At 36.7% G+C, this 13,501-nt stretch overlaps 1 protein-coding gene across 2 annotated transcripts in view; it reads right to left on the bottom strand.

Moving 5' to 3' along the window:
• mettl16 (methyltransferase 16, N6-methyladenosine) overlaps window positions 1-13,501 on the bottom strand; it is a 48,395-nt gene that overhangs the window by 34,589 nt on the left and 305 nt on the right. For both annotated transcript variants that reach the window (XM_079824260.1, XM_079824259.1), the window contains exon 2: window positions 12,978-13,118. In XM_079824260.1, coding sequence (XP_079680386.1) covers window positions 12,978-13,105 — 128 coding nt within the window. In that variant the 5' untranslated portion in view covers window positions 13,106-13,118. The remainder of the gene's footprint in view (window positions 1-12,977; window positions 13,119-13,501) is intronic.

Raw genomic sequence — 13,501 nt, 5'->3', positions numbered from 1 at the left:
ACTAAAATCATGCAAATGTGTCAAACTAACACCTGCTGCAGAATTAATTTACATTTAAACAATGTCGTTTTCTCCTGTTGATACGGAGATTGTCAGACCCCACATGCATAAACATATGAGCCGTAAACAACTCCAGACATCTGACCAAAGTACCGTGTAGATGAAATGCTCCAAACGCTTCCTAAAAGACACTTGTCCAGAATTCCTAAAAAAAATACAATTCTCTTTAGCCATCAATGCCAAGAGATATAAAAAAGGAAGTGAATGGAAAAAAATGTAAATTTTTATTTACATTTCCTATTTATATAAATGTATATATTATTACTTATTTACTATTCCTATATGTATCTGAACAAAGATACCCCTCGCTCGGTTAAGACCAGTGTGGTCATTTCAAATGCCCTTATTATACAGTAGTTATATGACCCAGATCTGTGCTAACTAAATCCACCTGGATAAATGTGGCCGATGTTGGCTTGATCAAAGCGATCAATCATGCATAAGTCATGAGGAACAAATCAGGTGTTTATGCACCACTTTACTTGAGCAGAGACCACTGGTCCAGAAACCACCACTAATTAGCTGAATCTACAGTGCTACTGCAAAAATAACATTTAATTTGAGTTGTGAGCTTCTTCTCAGAATTGAATATGTTTTCTTTCTATTGTGCAAGCTGCACCCATAAACAAACACAGCACAAAGTCAAGCCCGATTCACAAAAATATGATGCTTATGATCCGGTTTGTCTTCATGAATCACTCAAAAAGACCCACAAACTCTGACGAATCCTTCACTAATTGAACTCACTAAATAAGAATCAGAATTGAATTCACATCTCACTCATTTAACTGCAAGTATTGACTTTTAGTAACTTAAAATTAAGTATTTTGTGCACTTAAGGTCCATAAAAAAAAATATAGAGAGAGACAGAGCGCATTTAGGCCACGCCCACACCGACTTTGCATTGCGTGAGGCTGCCTCCTTGTCATTTCGGACTTGTAACAAAAAAACAGAACAATGTCTAAAAGCTGCTGTGTGACAGGATGTACAGCAAACAGGCTAAAAAACACAGAAATACATTTTTATAAGCTGTCAACCCAAAAAAACGAGCGTTTATGGAGACAAAAGCTGATACAGGCAATAAGATGTGAAGCATCAGCAGGAAGAATGGGTAAATTTTAGGATCCAGACACTCAGTATGCCTATGTGTGCAGTAAACATTTTGTCACTGTTAAAGGAACTGTATGTAAGAAATGTATTTCAATTAATCATAAAATGGCCCTGATATGTCACTAGACATTAAGAAATCATGTTAATTTCAAATACTTATATCACTGACAACGGTTGTCCGGCCAAGATATTGTCATTTTAAAAGTGAAGTTGCAGCCCTCAACTGATGTTGATGTTGACATGTTGTGTTTTGGCCTGAAGTGCCATCCTCCACCTGTCTACCAATCACGAAGTCAGTAGTGTTTCTGCATTCGGGTTGCCCGCTCTGCTCTAGTTACCACAGCTGCAGCTACAAACTTTTTGGATAAACAATGTCTAACTTTACGAAACCTAAACGGCCTCGTTATGAATCAGAAAAACGTTGTGACAGTGTCCGAAATAAAACAAGGATTTGTATAGGAGATGCCTTTGAAAGATGGAGACGGCTGAAAACGGAGAATAATTTGAAGACTGATGCCAACGTTGCTAATTTTCTCCTGGACAGGTAAGGTTCATTTATGTTTGGCTAACTTGTACTTAATGTAAATGGACATTTTCAAATATTCATGACAGTCGAACAAAGATATGCATGTTCGTGCAAAGTAACGTTAGGTTAGCGCAGATGGAGGAGGTGGGTCATTGAATTGAAAAGGTAACGTTAAGGAATTGTTTGGTAAATAAATACGGCGAGTCGTCATTGCTAACATTAGTAATGCATTATCAGAGCCCGTTTCTCTGTCATTATGCTGGGACGCTGAGGAAAACAACATTAGCACGCCTATTATGGCAATATGAAAACGTATTTGAGACCGTAGCCTAACCTTACCAGGGTAAAAAATATTCCTCATTCGTTCTTCGCATATATAGTGGACAAAACATGCTGCAAGTTGACCTGTATGACCATTGCTAATGTTATTTAGCTTTGCTGTAATTTTACCATAATATACTATAGTATTTTTTAATGTGGGAATGTACTGTCACATACGAGCGTTCATATTTAAGATTATATTTGGCTAATTGCCATTAGTACATTTTTGCGATTCATAATTACTTCACAAAACATCGCTCTTGAAGCATAAACATAATTAACAGAAAGAAAAAAAAACGTACTGTGTAGGACTCGTCACTTGCCATTGAAAGCTCCGTGTAGCAGCCTACGTTCCTGCTGGATCCTGCAGCCTATCTGGCAACCTCGAGTCAGGGGGAGGGGGAGAGGGGATACACCGCTCTACAGTAATTTGAAAGTGATTGCAGTACCAGTTTTGGCCACAGTCCTACATACAGCTCCTTTAAGTCAAATATCCAAATGTCAGTTTTATATATTATATTTCCAGTCGCTGATTACGTTTCCCCTCTAGTGGGTGTAGTTTTCAGTGTCACGCTCAATTGCCTGTATCCACTTTTTTGTCCTTAAACGCTCGTTTTTTTTTGGTCAACAGCTTATAAAAACTTCTGGGTTTTGTTTAGCTTGTTTGCTGTACACTTTGTCACACATTAGCTTTTAGACATTTTTGTTATAAGTCAGAAATGACAAGGAGGCAGTCTCACGCAATACAAAGTCAATGGAGAGCGTTGGATTGTTTTCCCCCCGGTGGGCGTGGTTTTCAGGTTATGACGCGCGTCACTCTGTCTCTATATAATGTACAGTATAAAAATTACATTTAGCGTTCACATAATATTCAATATAGACTGATAACAATAAATACTAAAAAGATAAACAATAAAAAGATCTCATAATGGTAATGATATATTTTGTGCATCCCTAATCATAATAATTCATATATATATATATAATATTGCATTCTGTCTATAGATCCTTATAAATTCATTAAAGAGGTATTTGTATGCTCTATGTGCACTATCAAATGGACAAAAGACTAGAAGAAGAAACGCTAACAGAGGAGGGAGTTTGTGGTGGACAGGCTGGGCAGCCCTGCTAATTAGACCGCAGAGGCGAATAGCTCCAGGGGCGTTGTTACAATTTTCAAAACCATCATTAGGAATCAAAGGGTGAAGAAACACGGGGCTCTTTTCAAGCCGCATCTTCAAAAACAGCCTCTACGGCCAGACCTGACAGAGCACCTGAGAGAAAAGACAAGCAGAAAGATGGACACACTAATGTTATCAGCTGAGCCTCTCCAGGTGCAGACGTCAATACAGTCTGAGGCTGTGAGCACAGGCCTTTCCAGACTGGATTTCTTTTGTTCCTCTGCTCTCTCTGAAGCACAGATCTCTCCCTCTCTCTGTCACGCTATAATGACTTCTCCTGCTGAGGAAATGTGACGTGACTAGACAGGATCAGCGCTGTGTGAGGAAAGACAGGCCAAATACAGTTCTCTTTGTGATATTATTATAGTGAACAATATATATATAAAAAAGTAATACACAATACAAACTTACACATTTAAACCCAGACTGAATAATTTATGACTGATTTATATTTGTTTTCTCAAGCTCATTTTAATTGTTTCAAAGTATTACAGATGCAAAATAAATTATATTTTAGTTTATTGCAGCATTGCTGTGGATGTTACATATTTTAAATTAAACAAGTTCATTTAAACATTAAATGTCTTTTTTTAGGGCTGTCAAAAGATTAATCGCGATGAATCGCATTCCAAAATAAAAGTTTGTGTTTACATAATATATGTGTGTGTACTCTGGTAATTATTATTTATATATAAATACACACACAAGCATGTATATATTTAAGATTTTTTTTTTTTTTTTTATATATATAAAACATTTATATTTATATATATTGTAGATTAAATAAATGTATATACAATATATACATGCAAATATTTCTTAAATATATACATGAATGTGTGTGCATTTATATATAAATAATAATTAACAGAGCACACACACATATATTATGTAAACACAAACTTTTATTTTGGATGCGATTAATCTTTTGACAGCCCTACTTTTTTTATTAAATTGTGCGATATCATACACTACTTTAAAGGTGCAGTGTGTAATATTTATGAGGATCTATTGACAGAAATGCAATATAATATACATAACTATGTTTTCAGCGGTGTATAAAGACAGTACATAATGAACCGTTATGTTCGTATAACCTTAGAATGAGCCATTTCTATCTCCATACACCGCTGGTCCCCTTAATGTGAAGTCGCCATTTTGCGGCGTCATGTTTCTACAGTAGCCCTAAACAGACAAACTGCTCTACAGAGCGCTAGCTACTCTCTGCTGTCTCAGACAACATCTTTGTCCCGCGTCGGCCACCGTAGCTTCTCTATGTGCTTCGAAAGAGAAGGAGTGAGTGGTGGACGGTTGCAATTCGCAACAGTGCATCTTTAAATGTTTGGGATAAGTAAGATTGAGCAAGTTTAAGCAAGGATGCATTAAATTGATCCAAAATGACAGTGAATACATTTGTAATGTCACAAAAGGTTTCTATTTCAAATAAAACTTTCTAATAATCCAATATTCCTGAAAAAGCACCAAATCAGCATATTAGAATGATTTCTGAAGGATCATGTGACACTGATGACTGGAGTAATGATGCTGAAATTATAATCATTTTAAATTGTAATATTACTGTTTACAGTAATTCAGATCAAATAAATGCAGCCTTGATGAGCATAAGAAACTTGTCAAAGACTGTCAAATATGTGAGAGAGAATTAAAAAAAATTCTGAAAGGGTTTTACCATGCAAATCATAGCATGCTAATATAAGAACTGCCATTAAAAATGTCAAAAGTTCTAAGACAACTAGCCAATCATCATTACACATTCGTAGTAAATACTATAATAATTCATTTTTTTTTCTGTCATTTGATATCAATAATACATCAGTTTAATATAAGCCACCTTGATCTCTATACCGACATTGGTCATTAAAAACCCCTATTGTTCAACCACTAATCAAATCTCATGTTCTTTCTCAGTTCTATGATGCTCAGAAGTCAATGATCAAAGATGGCACTCTGAAACAGAGTCGCTGTCACTCCTGCATACACTGCCTGACGTATTTTACATCTCTGTCCCAATTACAAGCTCCATACCGTCCAAATCTCAAACACTTGAGGCGTTCTTCCGCACCAGGATGCTTTTGTACCCATTTCCACCTGCCACTCTAGCGCTCTGTAGTGCACATCTGCAGCGCTTTCCCACAGATATGGACAGGAAACAGCCCAGTGTCGAAAGGCAGCATCCAAGATTCCTGCTTCCTCTCATGCATGCATAATCAGTGCGGCCTTTCTTTCAGCTGCCAAAATGGGTCCAAAACAATAGCTAAAATAACGACGGAGGCTGAGCCTGTAAAAACTTTAGTGTGTGTGATACAAACCCTCAGGCTTGGATAAGACTGTGGAGACATTCCAGAGACCTGGGCTGTGGCAGAAAGGAAGAACACCCAAGAGATTTGAGATACTGCCTTCTGGCACCTCAAGCGCTTAACTCCCAGAGGCTGAGATCTTTGCTCTAGTCAAGATTTCACTGAACCAAACATCGCCTGTTTCTTTAAGGCTGAAACCCTGTAGGCAGAGCGGCCAATTTGCATGCACTACCTCTAAAGCCTTTGGGACGTTACGCTCAGTAGAGAGAGAAGTACACACCTCTTGGCAAGGTCAACAGTAACGGCGCTCAACCAAGTGGGAATGACTGGAAATATGGAGACTTGGCAAAAAAATGCAAGATGTTCAGCCTCAGACATGACTTTAGGGCGTTTGCTCAAGATGATTCCCATTAGACAAAAAACTAATCTTGCAAGTGAGGCTAAAAAAATAAAAGAACATGGAGAGGGGGAAAAAAAACTAAGGCAATTTACCAAGAGAAGAGTGCTGCTTGTCAAGTTCATTTTCTGACAACAGCACAAGCTCCACCCCTCCCCTGGAGGCCTGGATGCGTTGCTGTGTATCGACAGTCACAGCAGGAAACTCATCCAATCATAGCAGCCGCTTCAATGGGACAGGCCTAAAGTACTGTGCCAATGTGATTATTGATTCACAAATAACTCATCTCCTTTTACACAGCCAAACCAGAAGTCTGCTGACTGACTCCTCTGAGACTACATGCATTCTAGTAGACATCAACAACATACCAGTTTGTGAGTATTAAATGTGATCTCTAATTTATATTTATGAATTTATTAAGAATAGAGTGCCTGTTGTCTTGATAAAGTGTAATTGTTTCCGTTTGTTTATTTATAAAGCACAATTAAAACAACAGGATGTTGACCAATGATACATAAAAATAAAATGTATTTTTTTAAAAATTATAAAAAAAAATAATATAACTCCACTAATAACACCATAACATTGATGCACAAAATAAATGACAAACAGAATCAGATACATAAGATCAACAAGAGCCTCTTTCTTCATTAACCTGTTGAACCAAAGACTAATGCTAGATACATGTAATTTATCACATTTAAAAGAGCCTACAGAAGATGCGAGTCTTAGGTGTAGCTGTAAGTTATTCCAACGCTTCGGAGCAGCCACCGCTAATTCCTGGTTTAAAACTCAATTTTAATCTAGTCATCTGACTTGATAACCTGAGAGTCCTAGGTGGTTTATGTTCAAAGAAGATCCGCTAAATATGAATTTCCCAAGTTGTGTAGTGCTTTGTATACAAGAATCAATAGTCTATATTGAATTGGCAACCAATTTAGTGAGGCTTTTTCTTACGAGTACCTGTCAAGAGTCTGGCAGCAGCGTTCAATGTAATGACATCCATAATGACTTCATGAAGGCAATACAAAAGTGACTCAATTGAACTCTTATCCTGTTTTCGCAAAGGTGGTACACCTGAGTGTCATCTGTGTAACAATGAAAAGATACTCCATGCCTATGAAATATAGTTATAATGAAAACAGAATTGGGCCCAGAGTAGATCCTTGCAGTACCCCACTAATCAATGGGGCTGTTTTAGAGTAATGTTGACCAAAATTAGAGAGTCCTATTAAAAGGGAAGGATTTAAACCATTCAAGTGTCACGCCCTGACTTCCCACTGTCTTTTCCAGGTGAAAGATAAGAATATTTTGATCAATGGTATCAAACGCTGCGCTGAGATTTAATAAAACTAAAATCACAGAGCTGCCTGAATCAATCGATATCAAAATGTCAATTGAAAACTTCCAACAAGGCCGTTTCTGTGCTGTGATATACTTTAAACCAGGGCCGTAACCACCATAGACATTGTCCCCCCCCAATACTTGCACTGCTCTGCTGCACTTCATTATGCAGCTCTGTATGTTGTTGTTAGGATGACAAAAAGGTTTAAAAGTTACATTTTAGTCTGGTTTGTCTCAGTGGTCTGGTCTAACAGCGTTCGTCAATGTCAAAATGATTGAGATGGCCAATCAAATCAAAGTAGGCGGGGTTTACGTTCTCTTTGCCTTTACACACAAACAAGCATGTCAATCTATTGCTTAATGTCGTTGCAGAGAGAGACTCTATTCTTTCCGGTGAAATCACAAAACATAATGCACACAAACGTGTCCCTGCTCTTAATATACAATCATTGATGAACATCTTTGATTTTAATGAAGAAGAAAAAAAAACTATATGAGAGCGGATTAGAACCCGGAACCTTTGACTCGGTTTGCAAAAATTCTACCACCGGACCACTAGGGAATTCAAATGTTAACAGCAGAGCTACGCATTTATTCACTAATGCGAAGAATCTCGGGACTAATAATATATTTGACACAAATTAATGCAAATATTGTTTGCAAATAGTCCCAAAAGGATTATTACCCAACTAGAATTAGACCTAGAATTTGGTTCACTGTTCCGTTTATTTATGCCTCATAAAAATAAAAAAATTGTTCCAATGTTCAAGACATGGTTACGGCCTTGCTTTAAACCCTGACTGAAATTTTCCAAAAATATAATTTTGAACTAGAAAAGCTTGCAATTGACTTAAACCAGTGGTCGGGAACCTATGGCTCGCGAGCCACACCTGAAAATTAATGAGGCTCAGGTCTCTCACCCTTTACCAACAAATGATCGATAAAAGAAATTAGACACATCAACAGAGATCCGCTCTCTGCAGAAAAAAGCAGCCAATTACAATTCCCTTGTTGTACAGCCAACCGAAGTTAATGAAACGTATGATAATTACTAATATTCCAAGTTGTACCGGCCGTGCGCATTCAGTGCTGTTCACGAGTCGCGACAGCAATCAATACCCACTTACGTTTCTGTGGTAACAGCTTCTGCTCTGGGATTCAAGCAGCTGTGGCTTGTTTAAGGTAACCGAAAACCATTTTTAGAACAGCAGCGAAAATGTAAAAGTAGGCTAAACAAACTTGAATATATCCTTTAATTGAAACTGGTGGTCTGCTGTGCAAAAAGACATTTCGAAACATTTCACACATGGGTACTTTCGCTTTTGCCACAGAGACCCTTGTGATAAATAAATGTGTATTTATGATAATCCACGCAGATTTCAGTTGACGAAAATGAATGATAAAAGCGCGATAAGTCGCGAAAGACAACTGAATTACTGACAGGATGCTGTGCACGCGCTCCGAGCGCAACACGGACAAGCACAGCTTTGTCCTCGGCTGCACGTCAAATTAATAGGCTACAGAAATATATCAAAATGCCAAGTCGAGTATTCACGTAAACACAGTAGATGTTCACACACACGAAGAGGATTTATAACTCAACCTCACAAAGCCCAGCACAATTAATTCCATATTGCAACTTATTTATTGTTCGCTGCATATATGTGTTTGTTTTTAGTTATGGACCTAATAATTACTATTGTTGAAATTTTATTGGGGAAAAAAGCATGTCTTTTAATAATAATTTAATATTATTTTTTACTGTGGCTCTTTTAGAAAAATGCATTAACCAAAAATGGAAAAATGGCTCTTTGGTCAAAAAAGGTTCCCGACCCCTCACTTAAACCTTTGTCTAAGATTTTAGATAAAAATGTTATTTTTGAAAAAGGGTGGTAATTAGATAAAGCACTAGGTTTTTTAGAACTATAGCATTGGAACAACTCCTGTTGTAAGACTTCAATTCATTAAAGTCAGTATACTGGGACCAATCAGATGGGACTAAATTATCAAAAGTCTGCTTAATTAATCTTGAGGGGATAACATCATGACAACAATTTGTAGGTTTCAGCTGGCCAACTATCTCAGCTAAAGAGAAATTGGAGTAAACTGATCAAACGCAGCAGAAATAGTACAGGCAAGCAAGGGATCATACAAACAATAGATTGAGTATGCTATGTGATATCACAATTTTTCTGAACAAATAAGTTAAACAGATCATACTTACATACATAACAGCAGGGCTCCAGAGTGCGACTAAATGGTCGCATTTTGCGACTAAAATTTGAGAGTGTGCGACTGAATTTTACATCCAGTCGCACATGTGTGACCAGTAAATTTGCCTGCTGTCGGTACTGGAGAAATTAAGAAAATACACTTACTAATTATAATTGATAGACGTTATGTCTGGCAAATTCTATCTTTGCCAGCCGTTTCTATATGAGATAATATTAAACCATTTATCCGTGATGCATTTTTGCCATTCGCAATCCAGAAGAGAGAGAAAGCGAGCGCTCTCTCATGTGGAGCTACAGCGAACACAACACCACAGTCAGCTTAATGAGTGACGATGGCCAAGAGAACTACACAAAAGTTTAGTCTGCTTAAACTTTAGGGATGTGCTGTGATAATAAAATAAATTTATTTTCGATTTCGGCTTCCAAGAATTATAAAAAGATGATATGAGGTAAAACTATTCCTATAGCCGTGTTCCGTCGAGCTCATCCTTCCCTTCACAGCCTTGCGCTGTCATTTCTCCTTAAACCTAAACTAAACGTCAGATTCAGTGATTGTTGTAAACTGCAGTTTGTACTGTTGCTAAACTGCGGGATGTGTTTGATAATAAAGAGCTATTAAATGCACAATAATCCGCGCAAGAGACGCTGTTTCCAACTTCAAGGCGGCTTATGTGTGTGTGCTGTGAAATGGACCGATTTGCACATTATATTTTAGGCTTCGTGTGCGCGTCTAAACCATCAAATAAACAACAAATAGCCGGTGTCAAAATGACCAGATTGGAGAGTAGTTATTTTAACAGTTTATATCTTAAACGGGCTCAAATAGTTTGGAGAAATAGGAGAATATGATATTATTAGTTCTACATTCGATCGGTCTTAAAGGGGCAGCGTCTAATAAACCTGCTGACGATTTAGCCATTAATTCGAATCGAACAAAAGGCAAATAGAAAATATTCACATCTCTTGAATTAATAACTTTAGCTTTTATAAGCATTAATCTAACAATTTATACAGTGAAAACTATGCAGTGTTATTTTACATTTCATTACTTTATTAGATTTCTTTGTAGGTTTGTTCTTTACTGTAATATTAATGTTAGCAGACCTTCCGAATGCCTGCACACTGGTCCATTTACAAATAGATGTTTTATATTTTTGTTCAAACATTGCTGTTTCTTTTGCTATAGATATTTTACTTTTCAGATTATAAAGCCATGTTAATTATGTTCTTAATTATGTTTTTTTTTTTATACAAAAAATATATATAAAGTATAATAAAAAGAACCGGTAAGAATACTGTTAAAATACCGGATCGATAAGCAGTATTGGTAAGAGTAGTAATACCATTAAAACCTTAACGATACCGATCCCTATTAGTAATACAGGTGTGGATTTACGGTGTGCGCCCCTAAAATTTCTGGTTGTGCCCCTAAAATTTTCAGTTGGGGGCCACTGTGCTCCTAGTGAAAAAAGTTAGTCTGGAGCCCTGAACAGGCATTGGTAATTTAAGGGTTAAGTTTGTAATGTTATTTCTGCTAACATTTCTGCTATGCTGGTTTAAAGTCATCACATTTTTTTACTTTTATATAGAAATTATGCATTAAATTGGTCAAAAGTATCAATAGAGACATTTATAATGTTCCAAACAAATTCTTTTTTTTTTTTAAACAATTCTATTCACCAAAGATTCCTAAAAAAAAATGCATCACGGTTCCCTCAAAAATATTAAGCAGCACAACTGTTCAACATTGGTAATAGTAATGTTTCTTGAGCACCAAATCAGTATATTAGAATGATTTCTGAAGGATCATGTGACACTGAAGACTGGAGTAATGATGCTGAAAATTCAGCTTTACCATCACAGGAATAGATTAAATTATAGTATCGTAAATTGTAATAATATTTCAAAAAGATTATAATCCGATGACCCCAAATGTGTGTGTATAATACAGTCTCTCAATACATAAAATTAAGAGACTACAGCAAAACTACAATTTCTTTGTATTTACTATTTATTTGTATGTGTTTGAGTAAAGTGAACATTTTCGTTTTATTCTATAAACTACTGACAACATTCTTTTCCAATTTCAAATAATTTTTTTAATTTTTTTTTGTCATTTAGATCATTTATTTGCAGAAAATAACAGCTGGTCTAAATAACAAAAAAAGTCCTCAAATAATGCATATTTTTAAACAACATGTTACTAATGTTCAGAAGAGCTCAGAAATCTATATTTGGTGGAATAAATATCACATGTGTAATGTGCTTTCATGTGTCTTGGCATGTTCTCCAATAGTCACATTGTTGTTGGGTGAGTTTATGCCACTCCTGATGCAAAAATTCAAGCAGTGTGGCTTTGTTTAATGACGTGTGACCTTCCATTTTCCTTTTGATCACATTCCAGAGGTTTTCAGTGGGGTTCATGGTTCATGGTCATGACAGGGGTCTTGATCTAGTGGTCCTCCATCTACACCTTTAATGGCCTGGCTGTGTGGCATGGAGAATTGTCCAGTGGGAAAAAACAATTCTGCATAGTCAGAGCAGAAGAAAGCATGTTTTCTAACAGGATAACCTTGTACATGGCTTGAGTTTGTGTCCTGATTCCCGCATTACTGAAGAACCCCCAGATCATCACCAATCCTCCACCAAATTACACAGTGGGTGCGAGAGTCTGTGAATTGTAGGCATCTCCAGGTCTCTGTCTAACCACTAGAGGACCAGATGTTGGGCAACGCTGAAAACTGGACTCATCAGAAAAGATCAGAATCAGACCATTTTTTTTTTCCCCGTAGGACAATGCTCCATGCCACACAGCCAGACGAGTCAATGAGTGGATGGAGGACCACCACCCTGTCATCTCCAGACCTGAACCCCATTGAAAACCTCTGGAATGTGATCAAAAGGAAGATGGAAGGTCATACGCATCAAACAAAGCAGAGATGCTTGAATTTTAGGTCCAGAGGTGGCATAAACTCACCTGACACATGAAATCTGTGATTGGAAATAGGGTTATTCCACAAAATACTGATTTCTTATTGAACTCTTCCTAAGTTAAAACATTAGTATTGTGTGGTTTAAAAATTAAAATAAACTTTTATAAATAAATTAAAAAAAAATTCTGCAAATAAATGCTCTACTTGGAAGATATGTTGTCAGTAGTTTATAGAATACAACTAAAATGTTAATTTTCCTCAAAGACATACATATAAATAGTAAACACAGAATTGTAAAAACTGCTAATTTTGCAGTGGTCTCTTTATAGTATCTCTAAATTACTATCATTTGTAGCTGATAGTCAAACCTACATCAAATAAAAATGTTTGCAACAAGAACAGGAGGTCATGGTCCTCCAGCGGCTTGTGTCATTTGAGAAACAGATTATTCTCTCACAATACTAGTACAGAACAACACATTTATGACTTGCGTCATAATTCCGCTAGCGAATCATATGACACTTTAAAAATGCAAAACCACAACATTACTTACGTCACTCTGCCGGTCAGTGTGGTCTGCACGTGCTTCTGGAATTCAGGATATTTAGAGGCCAGATAGACAAAGTCTGGAGGTTTATCCTTATAACGGTTTCGAGGATGCATGGATTTATTCAGGGCCATTCTTTCTGAGACACTGCAAAGACAGTCACCACAAACAGCAATCAAAAAGAGTTATGACTGAGTCAAAAGAGATTAATCCCATTCCAGTTTTCCTTTCACTTTCATTGTGTGAATAAAAGATGCTTTGAAAGTCAATGTTGACTGAGGCTGTCAGCCCCTACTATTCTGCCTTACATCTCATTCTTGTTACATAGAAGAAAGAAATGAATATGACATTTTAAAATAACATGAGGGTGTGTAAATGACTTTTCATTTTTTGGGTGAACTGTTGCTTTAAGTCTTGTTTTCCATGTGCATGTTTTAAAGTGCGACACATATGTGCTGTTATTGCAGACCGTGTCTTTTTTATAGAGGAAACATATTACTCTTGTCAGTGTGTAATGTAATAAATTATCA

The sequence above is a fragment of the Gobio gobio genome (genome assembly GCF_949357685.1).
Source record: "Gobio gobio genome assembly, chromosome: 8".
Classification (NCBI taxonomy): domain Eukaryota; kingdom Metazoa; phylum Chordata; class Actinopteri; order Cypriniformes; family Gobionidae; genus Gobio; species Gobio gobio.
This window is presented reverse-complemented; position numbering and strand designations above follow the sequence as displayed.